Below are 14,061 nucleotides of genomic sequence, written 5' to 3' on the forward strand. Positions count from 1 at the left end.
AAAAAAAAACGCTTTGGGGGTGTTTTTGGTGAGTACATAACTATATAACAAGGTTAAAACATACAAAAAGTGAATTTTGCGTGATACAGCCCCTTTAAAGTCAGCGTTGTGTAGAAAAAGAAGAACATTAGTAATTTTTTTAAGAGAAGCATCTTCAGAAACGGACAACTGAAAACAAGACAAAATCCCAATAGTATTTTCAGAAGATTAAGTATCAGTCTTGAAAGATTAAAAATATGTGTTTGACAATATGACAGGAAATTATACAACACAAAACAGATTGCAAATAGTGCAAAGCAACAACTTGTCCCTGCTCTGTGGAACTTATTTTATGGTTTGATTGTGGCTTCATGCATCACATGCACATGCAAGTTACAAATGGAAAAAAAAAACTGTGAGAGACTGAGGAATCACAACTGTTTTTCTGCTGGGGCAACCTCCAAAAAGAGCTGCAGAAACATTGTTAACAGGTTTAAAAATTCTGGGCACATCTTGTAATGTATGAAAGGGATGTAGACAATCACCCCACTAAGAATGAATAAAGTCACATACAGGTATTCAATCTGAGGACTGTCGATGATCGGCCCGAGCACAACGAAGACTGCAGCAATCAGGGCCAAAACAGGGATTATAATGGGAACCTGTGGAGTGAAAAGGTAGGAGTGATAATGAGATGAAGACATGATCGAATCTGGGGAAAAAAAGCACTTGAATACCAACGTTGTATGGTCTGGGGAGCTCCGGCTTCTTGATTTTGAGGTAAATCATTCCAGACAGGGTGGCGCCATAGAAAAACCAGGCAGTGAAACTGACAACAGTGAGGAGAAAGTGAGAAAAAAAGGTAATTGTACTCCACAGAGCAGTGCCACAAGTTAAGGTGTTACCTGAAGTAGTTGATGATACTCTTAAAATCCCCGGGGATCAGCACGATCAACGACACTGTGGTGATGAAGATCAGTGCAGGGGATGGCGTCAGTCTGTGGACGTGAGCCATGGACAGAATATCTGGCTGCAAAAAAAAAATCACAGCAGTGTTAGAAAGCTACACAGCATGATTCTAAATGATCGTGGGACATTCTTAGAGGTTTGAGACACTGTTACCATGTGTCCTTCCCTGGCGGCAACAAAGCACACACGTGACCCGCTGAAAAACATTCCATTCAGAGAACCAAACGCCGACAAGGCTGCAGCCAGAGACATGATCCAACCCCAACTGCCCAACACTTTATTCCTATTAACGGAGAAAAAAAGTGTCTTCAGAGGCAGAAGCAACTTGTCCAAAGCTCCTATTGGAATCTAAACTCATCATGTACATTAAACAGATGTTTTTCTTCCTTTAGAGTCTTAATAGACCTCCTAATTTAATTCCGTGTAATGGCAGTGACAGTGTATTATCTTCCGTTTGGATTTAATCAAAAGCCATGAAATGCACACCGTTGACTGTCCCAGGCTTGCTACTCCTCCCTTTTTCCAGGAAGTGAATGTATTTTTTTTTAATTGGCTAAAACCTTTGGGTTGTTTCAAAGGGGAGTATGAACAGTGGAAAAAACATGAAATAAAGCAGTTAAAGGTGCTGTAGGCAGGATTCTGCATCTCCGCCATCTGCTTAGGCTTACCTAAGCAAGATGGCGATTTGACCCATCTAAGATGGCGATTTGAAACCCAGCACAGCCAATCCTGTCCTGTTTTCTCTGACATCACGCCCTCACGCAAGTTAAGCCCCTCCCACAAGAACGTGCGACGAATGCCCCTCGACCAATCACGGTTAGAGCCTCATGGGCTCTTCTGATTGGTCAAAGATACCTGGAGCTGTTGAGATTCCTTTTCAGCTCAGAACAGAGACAGATGGAAACGCTGCGCCCTCGCGGTAGTGCAATTATACTACACTCCTAAAGGATTATCAATGGATACTCTAACATTTAATCCAAAGAAAACACAGAAAAATTAGCATTGAGTAGCAAAATCCTGCCTACAGCACCTTTAATTTGATTTTTTACCATGTTGTGAGTGTTGTGTTAATTGTGACATTGTTTTTATAATGAGGATTATTTTTAATGGATTCATTTTTGAAAGGGAGATGTTGAAGTTGTAGTTCTTTGTTAATTATTTCTTTCTGTTCCCAGTCATGGTGTATTCATGTTTTTGATCCTGTTAGCAGAAAAAATTAAGATTAAACTTTTGTACCTCAAGTGGCAAGTTTGGCTTGACTTCCTCATTTTTACAGTAAAATTTTAACAACTGAAGCATCCCGGATGGGTTGACTGGTGTGACAGAGAACACATAGTTGATGTTTTTAACCGAGGAACTCTCTTTCCTTGGCAGCAACAAAGCACACATGCCACTGAGGAACGTTCCATTCAGTGAACCAGACACTGAAAAGGTCGCAGCCAGACACATGTTCCAACCCCAACTGCCAAGCTCCTTATTGCCTTAAAAAAGAAAACTCTAATCAACTGTCTTCAGAAGCAGCAGCAACTTTTGGAAAGTCCAAAACTCCAAATGGAATCCAAACTGACGATGCAAATTAAACATTTATTTATCAATGAAGAGATGAAAAGTATCACTTCTCTCAAGGTGGAAATTATTCACTTTCGCAGCCGATCAAAACAAACAAATATTTACATTTTTAAAATAGTATTGAAAGAAAAAAAAACTTGACATGTATTGTTTGTATTCAGTGTAAAAGAGCATGATGTGCATACTGACATTTTTTTTTTTTGTTGCTCTAAACCTGTCTCTTATTCTCTAATCACTCAGTAATCGCAAATCGATTGATCAGGGTTCAATCAACAGTTCGAAGATGAGGATATCCTTTAAGCAATTCTTTATGACTCATCTCAACTTAACTATATTGACCACTTTAAAAAAAATTACAGCTGAACCAAAGTGTTGTACATAAATAGACAAAACAGGAGCATAGCCTCAGGCTGGGTTAAAATGGGTTTTAAGATTACTTTTAAAAAATGTACAGCAATTGGGCCTGTCTGACGAGCACAGGCAGCTCATTCCTCAGCTTTGGGGCAACAACAGAAAAAGCTCTGTCCCTTCTGAAATTCCATCTGGACCTCAGTACTTCAAGAAGCAGCTGATCAGCTGACCTGATACACAAGTAGGTGTGGAGAGGTGAAGGAGCTCAGAGAGGTAAGGTGGGGCGAGACCGTTCAAAGTTTTTAAAAGAAATAAAAGAATATTAAAATGAACTCTGAAAATTAACTTGCAGCCAAGAGAGGGAAGTCCTCATTGCAGGAGGATTCTTAGCCGGATATCAAGATGTTGTGATCCACATGCAGTAGTTAGGCCCAGAAGAATAAGAATCACAACGACATTTTCTTACCCCCAGGTAACTGCTACTGCTGTGGAGGACATGAGCTCTCTGGGCGTCATCACAGTCAGATAGCTCACATTCACCAGCAGATACAGGCTGGTCACCAGAGAAATGGCTATCACGACTGCACGGGGAAGGTTGACCTGCGCAGAGAAAAAAAAAACACACACGCAGCATTGTCTCGTCATCTGGCCAAAACATTCACTAGATATACATATTTGTAATTCTGATGCTGGGTTAACATTAAACCCTGCAATTGAATGCGCTGTACTTGGAGCTGTTCACTGACATAAATATTTTGCATTATACCAAAGTATTTTGAATTTTTTTCAAAATTTTACCAAAAATTGTCCGAGTACAAATGACTGGATTTTCTTCTGTTTTGATTGACCGGAATAAGGGCTACTGTCAAGCTGAAAAAGGACTCCTGTCAAGTCTTGTTGGCCTACAGAACTACAGAAGCAGCCAACAGGCAAGCCAAGCAAACTGCAACCCAACTGGTTGCGGAGGCAAAAACTCGGGTCTGGGAGGAATTGGGGAGGCTGTGGAGGAGGAATATCAGTTGGCCTTGATGAAATTCTGGCAAATTGTTCAGCGCCTCAGAAGAGGAAAGAAGCTCTCCACCAACACTGTTGACAGTCAATGTGGGTAGCTGCTGACCTCAACTGGGGAAATTATTGGATGGTGGAAAGAATACTTTGAGGACTTCCTCAATCCCATCGCCACGTCTTCCATGGAAGAAACAGAGGCTGAGGTCTCAGAGGCAGACTCATCCATCACCCAAGCTGAAGTCCCTGAGATGATTGGTAAGCTCTTTGGTGGAAAGGCACTGGGAGTGGATGAGATTCACCCTGAGTACTTGAAGTCTCTGGATATGCAGGGACTGTCTTGGTTGACACGTCTCTGCAACGTCGTGTGGCGTTTGGGGACAGTACCACTGGATTGGCAGACCAGGGTGGTGGTGTCCCTTTTAAAAAGGGGGACTGGAGGGTGTACTCCAACTATAGGGGGATCACACTCCTGAAGACACTCATGAAAGTCTATTCCAGGGTACTGGAGAGGAGGGTTCAGCCAGTAGTGGAACCTTGAATTCAGAGGGAACAATCCAGTTTTCATTACGGTCGTGGAATATTGGAGCTGCTCTATACCCTCCATAAGGTGCTCAAGAGTCCGTGGGAGTTTGACCAACCAGTCCGTATGTGTTTTGTGGACTTTAAGAAGGCATTTGACTGTGTCCTTCGTGTGTGTGTGTGTGTGTGTGTGTGTGTGTGTGTGTGTGTGTGTGTGTGTGTGGGGGGGGGGGGGGCGTAAGGTCTCTGCATGACCAAAGTCAGAGTCTGGTCCGCATGGCCAGTAGTAAGTCAGACCTGTTCCCGGTGCATGTTGGACTCTGGCAGGGGTGGCCTTTGTCATAAGTTCTCTTCGTTATATTTATGGACAGAATTTATAGGTGTGGCCAGGAGCTGGAGGGGATCTGGTTTGAGGACCACAGGATTTCATCTCTGGTTTTTGCAGATGTTGTTGTCCTGTTGGTTCCATTTAACCCGGACCTGCAGCATGTACTGGGGTGGTTCACAGCTGAGTGTGAAGGGACGGGGATGAGGATCGGCACCTCCAAATCTGAGGCCATGGTCCTCAACTGGAACAAGGTGGCCTGCCCTCTCCAGGTTGGTGGAGCGACCTTGCCCCAATTGGAGGAGTTAAAGTATCTCAGGATCTTGTTCACACCTGGTGGAAGGACGGAGCATGACATTGACAGACGCAATGGTGCTCTTTCTGCAGTGACGCAGTTGGTACCGTATATCGGTCCATTGTGGTGAAGAAAGAGCTGAGCCAAAAGGCGAAGCTCTCGGTTTACCGGTCAGTCTACGTACCTTCCCTCACCTATGGTCATGAACTGTGAGTCATGACTGAAATGACAAGATCCCAGATGCAAGTGGCTGAAATGAGTTTACTCTGAAGGGTGGCTGGGCGCTCCCTTAGAGATAGGGTGAGGAGCTCAGCCCTCCACATTGAGAAGAGCCAGCTGAGGTGGCTTGGGCATCTGTTTAGGATGTCTCCTGGAGAAGTGTTCTGGGCCAGGAGGAGGCCCCAAGGAAGACCGAAGACCCGTTGGAGAGATTATGTCTCTCGGCTGGCCTGGGATCCCAAAGGAAGAGCTGGACAAACTGTCTGGGGATAGAGAAGTCCAGGTATCCAGCTTAGTCTGCCACCCCTGTGACATGGCCCCAGATAAGCCGCTAAAGCCACCGTGGATGAATGGATAGATGGCCACTATGCACTCAATGGACTAGGTAGGTAAGAATGGACAGACAAATCCTGAGAAGAAGAAGGCTAATGGTGCATACGCATACCATTCATGAATACTGCTACTACTAGAACTACTTCATCTAGGAGGACCCTGGTTTCATCCCCCTCAGTTAGTGAATAAATATAAACCCTGTAGTGGTTCCTGTTGATGAGACAACAGAATCAGGTCCTGTTGTCTCATCATACGAATAAACTTCAAGTGGAGGGTATCCTTCAGTGCACAGATCACGTCAACTTGTTACTGTCAATGTTGACCACATGGCCCACGTTGTCACCCTCCAATGAATATTGATACTCGTCATTCTGTTGCATACTTTCTTTTTGTATAGCACCGACGTTTGTGACTGTAAGGTGAGCGATGACGACAACGGTTGATGTAAACAGAGCTTTACCTTTGATTTTAGTCTCCCTTGATCCAGAACTGGTTAGGACAGTAATTATTCCTAACACAATTTTACTTGGTCAATTTGCTACACAAAATAGTACATTAAAAGCAACAAAATTTCAGTGGAAACCTAGTATGCTGTTTAACAATTGAAACATTTATAATCCAAAAACTTCAACTTAAAAAATAACCCAAAAAAAATTATATTGACTTTAGACTTAAATTTCTTCAGTTCAACATTTGTTTAAATGAAGCCAGATTACCAAAATTTGGAAAAAATATACAACACTGGAATTGCTTGGACCTTTGTGATTGCTGAAAACTATCTCATAACACAATCAAAAGCTGAATACATTGGGTCAATATCCAAAACTATGGATGTTGCAGTACAGCCAGTAAGTATCCGCTTGTCAATGATTTCCTTGTGTTCCAATGATCCTTCTCACATCAAATCATCTAGATTCTAGAAAATCATCGACCTTCACTCAGACAATCATTTTGCTGGGTAAGCTGGTAAGTGTGTAACCAGACATTGGCTGGTTCAAATCCCACTTTAGGCCTGTAGATACATAACTACTGAGTTTGGGACATTAAAGACATTCACGGAAAAATGTGGCTTTAGAAAAAGATCTCAAACACCACAAGATCACAGAAGCACAGGTACTAGAAACCACCAGAACTGAACTATTGACTGTAGCCAGCAAATAATCAGTAAGCAATGTTTCGAAAGTTAGTAACATCACCAAATTCAGGAAAAATCTAGTTTAATGGCATAACCATTAACTCTGTGTCCACATGACCATTTGTCCTGCAAAGTGTCTGAGGAGTCCAGCTGCCATGTGACTGTAGGGGAGAGCGGGGTAATATGTGCCAAGGGGCAAGTCGTGCCACCCCTATTATTTAGAAAACCATAGTAGTTTTTGGTCATGTGACCACATATTTTTGAAGAGGCATCCATTCCGCTCATCTTGCAAAAAAGGGAGACACAGGGCTTGAGAGGTAAGCACATTTAAGTTCAAAAAACATTTTTTTGCCCTCCAAAGTAAAATTTCTATGGTTAAGGTTTTTCGATTGCTGTGTTTGAACAATTATAGAAAACTTTGAAAACATTTCACACATGTTTTATTGCTTTAGTAAACTACATCATGAGTCTATACAGTTAACATGATTCAGAACAGCTGGGGGATGCATTTTTTTCAAAATGGTGGGCCTGGGGTAATTTGTGCCAAAGGACTGGTGTTAAAGCTGGTGTCCGGAGTTTTGAAAGAGAGAGGTTTTTTCCGCCCTCCCTCTGCTTTCATGAGCGACCAAGCCACGCCCCTTTAATCATGCACGCGAATTATCTGTCGGGTGAAAATGAGAGCCTCCGAGTCCTACAGCATCCTACATGTTGAGCTGTTTACCGTGGATGTTCAGCAGACCATGGATATACCCGAGGTAAGCGCGGCGGCGGCTGCTAACTCTCTTCTGCCTGGGCGAGTGCGCGTGCTCTCTGGCTGTGCACATGTTGACTGACAGCACGAGAATGCGGAAGCTCGCATTCTATTGGCTGACGCTGACCGGCGCTTTTTCGGATAACATGGGTGTCTATGAGACGAAGGCGGGGCTCATAAATAAATTTTTATATTGCTTTATGCTAATATTATATTGTAGTATCGAACCAGACTGACACATTTAAGCTCTGTTGAAAATTGATACATACGTTGGAAACGAACGGAAACTCCGGACACGAGCTTTAAGTTGTGACACTGACACAACCTAACTTATGATTATTTACTATATATTACTTTTTTGAATTTACTGTTATTGTACATCTTAGTCTTCCATTTGATCACTAAAACTATGTGTCATTCTTAATTTCAGATCAAAATCCATCATGTCACGCAGATACAAAAGGAAGACAGACAGGGTTCCAAATTTTCAAAGTTTCTGAAGCAAAGTTATGAGGCCTGTTGATGGAAAGTCCATCTTCACATTTAGAGAGAATGATGAAGGAGTCATCCCTTGAGGTGATGTGCTTAAAAAATTTCCCACACCATAAAAGCGTGGTGACAGAGCCAGAAGGGAGCGCAAGTTCATATTCCACTGCAGCATTGACAAGTGGAATGTCCAGTAGTAGGTCGAATCTGTGAAGATATTCAGATGCAGATGCAGTTAGGTGCTCATTTTTGATTTCTGATTTTGTTCTTAGCCTGGATTCATGTGGCACTGGGCCTTGTTGAAGCAAATTGGCCTTTGATTATGTTAAAACTTTAAATAAGCATTAAACAAGTACTTTTGTATTTAATTTGTCTTGTTTTTATCTAGCATTATCATTTTTATATAAACTTTATTTCAGATACAGTTGGTCCATATGAAAAATACAAAAAACATTACAAAACACTACATTTTTGATATTAAAATGATCTTTTTTACTTCAGTTATAAGTGGCACAATTTACCCCAGTGTATTCTGACTAATGGCACAATTTACCCCGCACTTGGGGTAAGATGTGCCACAAAACCACTTTTTTTTCCAAAGCTATATTTCTCACACAGTTTATTTAAGATCCAAAGTGATTGCTCCCAGGGATGCACAACATCCTAAACTGTATGAACATATTTTAGTTGCAGGCATTCCTGTTATCCCCTTGTGTAAAAGGCACTTTAAGTAAAAAAATGGCACTACTTACCCCACTCTCCCCTACTGGTTATCATATTTTCAGACAATTAAAATTGCTTATAGCTCAGATTTCGTGTCGATTTCTTTAATCATGTAGAATCCAGATCCTTACCTCAGGTCTTTTTAGTTCCTCAGTCACGTAGCTCAAGCTGCACCAGCCACTGTACGACCAAAGTCCTTGAGAGAAAGCCATTCCAAATGTGCTCAAAGAAAACTGAGTGCCAGTAAAGGAATTCTCCACTTTCAAATTCTCCACTATCATATCAGTGCTCTGGGACAGCTTCACCAATCCTCCAACCACAATGGTTGTCAATGCCAACACTTTGGCCACCAAGAAGATCACCTGAATTCTAATTGCAAGCCGCACATTCAAGGCATTGATGATGGCAACAAGAAAGAGGCTGAAAGCTGCAGCACATTTCACCACAACTGTAGGAGGCGAGCAGTCCATGTAAAACGGTGCTGCAGCATACTCAGCAATGCCAATAGACAACGCTGCGGCAGCAAAGGGCTCTAAGACCAGCACCATAGTGTATGCTGCAAAAAAAGCAGGGAACGGGCCGTAGATCCTCAGTATGTAGATGAAGTCGCCACCAGATTCAGGAATGATTGTGCCAAGTTCAGTATAAGAGAGAGCGGCCAACATTGACACGATTCCCGAGATAGTCCAGATCAGAAGACTGGCTCCAGGACTGCCTACATAGGACAGAACAAACTGTGGAGACATGAATATACCAGATCCAATCATGGTTCCAGATATTAAAGCGATGCCACCAATCAAACCGATTTCCCGCTTAATTTTCAGGCCCTCAGGTTCCTTTTTATCCATGGTCACAATCTTATAGAGACAATGTTGAAGGCAGGAGCGTTGTATCGAGCAGACCGCAAAGGAGAAAAACCTTCTGATACTGTACCCTGTACTTTTTAAGTTAAGGAACGATGACTGCTGCAAAATGCCTGAATAAAACATTAACTCTCTTGATCTCTTGTCATTCCTTTAAAGAAGAGAATCACATCATTGCAAATAACTTCTTTTGCAGGAAAAATATATTTCTTCTCTGTAAAAGAACTCAGAAACTTACGCATGCTTCAACTCAAGCCGAGTAGTATTTTTTGACGGAATATTACACTTTAGTTTCTTCACATTAGATCTATAGACAATTAAAAAGCTTCTGTTCACATGGGGCTAGAGGTCTTATCTTCATCAGTGTTAACACAGTGGGGGACTGGGTCTGGCTCTGCTCTGCTGGGTTGGGTGGGGGTGGTGGGGGGATTGGCTCCTGCTGGTCTGCTTGGCCCAGGAGCTCCAGTAGAATCCAATAGAATTGATACAAAAACGTTCTTTTGTACAAGGAGTTGATAAATATGTGTTATGTTTAGTATTTGAACCCCAAAAGAATGCCTGAAAATCTTTTTTTCAGTTTTTTTTTTTTTATCTTTTTATCAGTGAGCCTAAAAAAAGGGCAAGTGGTTGTTGCAGAGGGCACAACAGTGGTGGCAGACAGGTGTTTGATGTTGATGAGCAGCTCAAGCAATCCCACCCTTTGCTGCACACACACTACAAACATCCCCTCGGCAGTACCTTCTCTTTCTACTAATACATTAGGCCAACACACCCTATTTAATGTAGAAATCAATACATTCACGACATAATATCTAGTTGTTTTAGAGATGACACAGTGATTGTTTCATCAAATCCTCTTTATTAGATTACCGTAGCTTATTCAAAAGTTTAACCACATATTGCACCTTAAAGTTAGTGTAGTCCTATGTAAGACCTCAAGAAGACAATGTCACATTTATTTTTACAACATTAAATTGAAAATCTGTTCTTGTTCCAGAAAAAGAAGGAGGCTGGTAATTCCTGAGTGAAGCATCTTCATAAACATTCGACAAATATTTACAAACACATGAAAACAAGGTACAAGTCTTCGTATGGAGTACAGTATTTCAGGGATTAAGTATCCATTATTCATGGAGCAAAAGTCCAATTTTGACAATATGACAGTAAATCAAACAGCACGAAACATATTGCAAATAGTGCAAAACAACAACTTCTCCCTGCTTTGTGGAACTTATTTAATTTTTATTAGCTGATTATGGCTCACATGGTATCACATGCACCAGCATATTGCAGATGAAAAAAATAGCGCATGAGTTGGCAGTCACAAGTTTTTCTCTGTTGGGGCGACCTCCAAAAACAGCTGCAGAAACACTGTCAACTTGTTTAACAGTCTTGGACAGACCTTATAATGTATAAAAGGGATGTAGAAAATCACCCCACTAACAATGAATAAAGTCACATACAGGTATTCAATCTGAGGATTGTCGATGATAGGCGCCAGCACAAGGAAGACTGCAGCAATCAGGGCCAAAATGGGGACTATAATGGGAACCTGTGGAGTGAAAAGGTAAAAATGAAGACAACATAAAGATAAGATAAAATCTGGAAAAAAAAAATAAAATAAATAAAAGTGCATGACACCAACGCTGTATGGTCTGGGGAGCTCCGGTTTCTTGATTTTGAGGTAGATCAGTCCAGACAGGGTGATGCCATAGAAAATCCAGGCAGTGAAACTGACAACAGTGAGGAGAAAGTGAGAAAAACACTGGCGATTGTAATCCGCAGAGCAGCGCCAAAGGTTCAGGTGTTACCTGAAGTAGTTGACGATGCTCTTAAAATCCCCGGGGATCAGCACGATCAACGACACCGTGGTGGTGAAGATCAATGCAGGGGATGGCGTCAGTCTGTGGACGTGAGCCATGGACAGAATATCTGGCTGCAAAAACAGAGACATGAGAGACAGCTCCGCAACATGATTATCAATCTTTGAAGATGTTTTTATAAAGTTGAAAGAGTGTTACCATGTGTCCTTCCCTGGCAGCGACAAAGCACACACGCCCCCCGCTGAAGAATGATCCATTCAGAGAACCGAAAGCCGACAAGGCTGCAGCCAAAGACATGATCCAACCCCAACTGCCCAACACCTTATTCCTGTTAAAGGATTGAAAAAAATCTGTCTTCAGAGGCAGATGCAACTTGTTCAAAACTCCAAATGAAATCTAAACTGGTGACGCAGGTGATGTAGCAGAAACATCTTAGAAATCTGCCCAGTTGCGGAACAAATTAGTATCTGCATTCTCACCACAACTGATGGAGATGTGCAGGAGGCGTCGTCAGAGGGAAGCAGCATACTGTCATGCACTATGTGCATTTATGAAGCAGTAGTAGTGAAAGCAACAGCTGGAATTCAGAACTGCAGATGACTTGTGTATAACACAACCTTTATTTTTCTCTGTAGATCACGTCATAATAATACCGCACCTCAAGAGTAATTGTAACTGACTTTTTACTATTGGCATGTAGTAATACTAGTAAATAATGGAAAAAAACTGTGATAATGTAAGCAAGTATTTAATATTAAATGCGACTTCAAGTTATTACAAAATGTCACTGTCACGTGTCTCTTTCTCTTCGTGAATCCTCCAGTACAGAAGTGTCGCAGTCCATTGTGAGTTTCAGTGTTTTATTGGATATGTGGGTCAACAAAAACCAAAATCACACCTCCCCAGCTCTCCTGACAGCATAAAAACTCAAGACAGACTTCAGCCATCTGTCAGTCCTCAGCCCATCCAGAAGCATGTCAGCCCCACGTCTGCAGTAGTCCACCACCACAGTCATTTCACCGTGTTTCACTTGATAAGTTTCACCTAATTTCAGTTCAGCTGGCGGCTCTTCTGTTCAAAGCCTTTTCAGTTTTCAGGAAATATATTTATGTTTTGCATGAAAAAAAATGTTCCTGGCCTAATTCGGTTACTCCTCCTTACTAGATGTAAGAGGTGAATTAACTGTCTGCTCCGAATAAACATTTTATTGCAGCATAACAAAAAGCATAAAATGTGCTTGGGCATCAGTCAGACACTTTCTTACCCCCAGGTAACTGCGACTGCCGTGGAGGACATGAGCTCTCTGGGCGTCATCACAGACAGATAGCTCACATTCACCAGCAGATACAGGCTGGTCACCAGAGAAATGGCTATCACGGCTGCACGGGGAAGGTTCACCTGTGCCAAGAAAAGCATTTAAAATGCTGACAATAACAAATGACAACAAACACAAATAAATCTGATTGGACAACAGTTTTAAAATGTAGTCTGGATGATTTGAAGAAAATATGTAAAGTGTTTTCTGGCACTTAACATTGCTCAGTGAAAGTCAGTGTAAATATTCATCAAAGGCTGACACACATTTTAAAACTATTTATTTTTCATGAAGCTTTTTTTTTTAAACATGTAGAATCCAGATCCTTACCTCAGGTCTTTTTAGTTCCTCAGTCACGTAGCTCAAGCTGTACCAGCCACTGTACGACCAAAGTCCTTGAGAGAAAGCCATTCCAAATGTGCTCAAAGAAAACTGAGTGCCGGTAAAGGAATTCTCCACTTTCAAATTCTCCACTATCATATCAGTGCTCTGGGACAGCTTCACCAATCCTCCAACCACAATGGTTGTCAATGCCAACACTTTGGCCACCAAGAAGATCACCTGAATTCTGATTGCAAGCCGCACATTCAAGACATTGATGATGACAACAAGAAAGAGGCTGAAAGCTGCAGCACATTTCACCACAACTGTAGGAGGCGAGCAGTCCATGTAAAACGGTGCTGCAGCATACTCTGCAATGCCAATAGACAACGCTGCGGCAGCGAAAGGCTTTAAGACCAGCACCATAGTGTACGCTGCAAAAAAAGCAGGGAATGGTCCATAGATCCTCAGTATGTAGATGAAGTCGCCACCAGATTCAGGAATGATTGTGCCAAGTTCAGTATAAGAGAGAGCGGCCAACATTGACACGATTCCCGAGATAGTCCAGATCAGAAGACTGGCTCCAGGACTGCCTACATAGGACAGAACAAACTGTGGAGACATGAATATACCAGATCCAATCATGGTTCCAGATATTAAAGCGATGCCACCAATCAAACCGATTTCCCGCTTAATTTTCAGGCCCTCAGGTTCCTTTTTATCCATGGTCACAATCTTATAGAGACAATGTTGAAGGCAGGAGCGTTGTATCGAGCAGACCGCAAAGGAGAAAAACCTTCTGATACTGTACCCTGTACTTTTTAAGTTAAGGAACGATGACTGCTGCAAAATGCCTGAATAAAACATTAACTCTCTTGATCTCTTGTCATTCCTTTAAAGAAGAGAATCACATCATTGCAAATAACTTCTTTTGCAGGAAAAATATATTTCTTCTCTGTAAAAGAACTCAGAAACTTACGCATGCTTCAACTCAAGCCGAGTAGTATTTTTTGACGGAATATTACACTTTAGTTTCTTCACATTAGATCTATAGACAATTAAAAAGCTTCTGTTCAC

General features: G+C 41.9%; 2 protein-coding genes across 2 annotated transcripts; both read right to left on the reverse strand.

Moving 5' to 3' along the window:
- Positions 1-410: 410 nt before the first annotated feature.
- On the reverse strand, positions 411-9,510 carry LOC115406759 (b(0,+)-type amino acid transporter 1-like). The gene is made up of 6 exons (XM_030116981.1): positions 8,794-9,510; positions 3,335-3,468; positions 1,102-1,231; positions 885-1,009; positions 721-808; positions 411-641 (listed from the first exon to the last, which is right to left on the reverse strand). Exons 1-6 carry the CDS (start codon positions 9,508-9,510, stop codon positions 411-413), a joined length of 1,425 nt encoding a protein of 474 aa, XP_029972841.1.
- Positions 9,511-10,846: 1,336 nt separating this feature from the next.
- On the reverse strand, positions 10,847-13,710 carry LOC115406760 (b(0,+)-type amino acid transporter 1-like). The gene is made up of 6 exons (XM_030116982.1): positions 12,994-13,710; positions 12,613-12,746; positions 11,547-11,676; positions 11,337-11,461; positions 11,171-11,258; positions 10,847-11,077 (listed from the first exon to the last, which is right to left on the reverse strand). The coding sequence occupies exons 1-6, from the start codon at positions 13,708-13,710 to the stop codon at positions 10,847-10,849; spliced, it is 1,425 nt and encodes a 474-aa protein (XP_029972842.1).
- Between the last annotated feature and the right edge of the window lie 351 nt (positions 13,711-14,061).

The sequence above is a fragment of the Salarias fasciatus genome, chromosome 19, assembly GCF_902148845.1.
Source record: "Salarias fasciatus chromosome 19, fSalaFa1.1, whole genome shotgun sequence".
Classification (NCBI taxonomy): domain Eukaryota; kingdom Metazoa; phylum Chordata; class Actinopteri; order Blenniiformes; family Blenniidae; genus Salarias; species Salarias fasciatus.

Bases quoted from the DNA above. Each gene is read 5' to 3' on its own strand.
- LOC115406759 (XM_030116981.1), bottom strand. From the start codon at position 9,510: ATGGATAAAAAGGAACCTGAGGGCCTGAAAATTAAGCGGGAAATCGGT. The intron at 3,469-8,793 runs GTAAGGATCTGG...TTCTCTGCGCAG, and splicing joins AGGAACTAAAAAGACCTGAG to GTCAACCTTCCCCGTGCAGT. The intron at 1,232-3,334 runs GTAAGAAAATGT...CTCCGTTAATAG, and splicing joins GCAGTAGCAGTTACCTGGGG to GAATAAAGTGTTGGGCAGTT.
- LOC115406760 (XM_030116982.1), bottom strand. From the start codon at position 13,710: ATGGATAAAAAGGAACCTGAGGGCCTGAAAATTAAGCGGGAAATCGGT. The intron at 12,747-12,993 runs GTAAGGATCTGG...TTCTTGGCACAG, and splicing joins AGGAACTAAAAAGACCTGAG to GTGAACCTTCCCCGTGCAGC. The intron at 11,677-12,612 runs GTAAGAAAGTGT...ATCCTTTAACAG, and splicing joins GCAGTCGCAGTTACCTGGGG to GAATAAGGTGTTGGGCAGTT.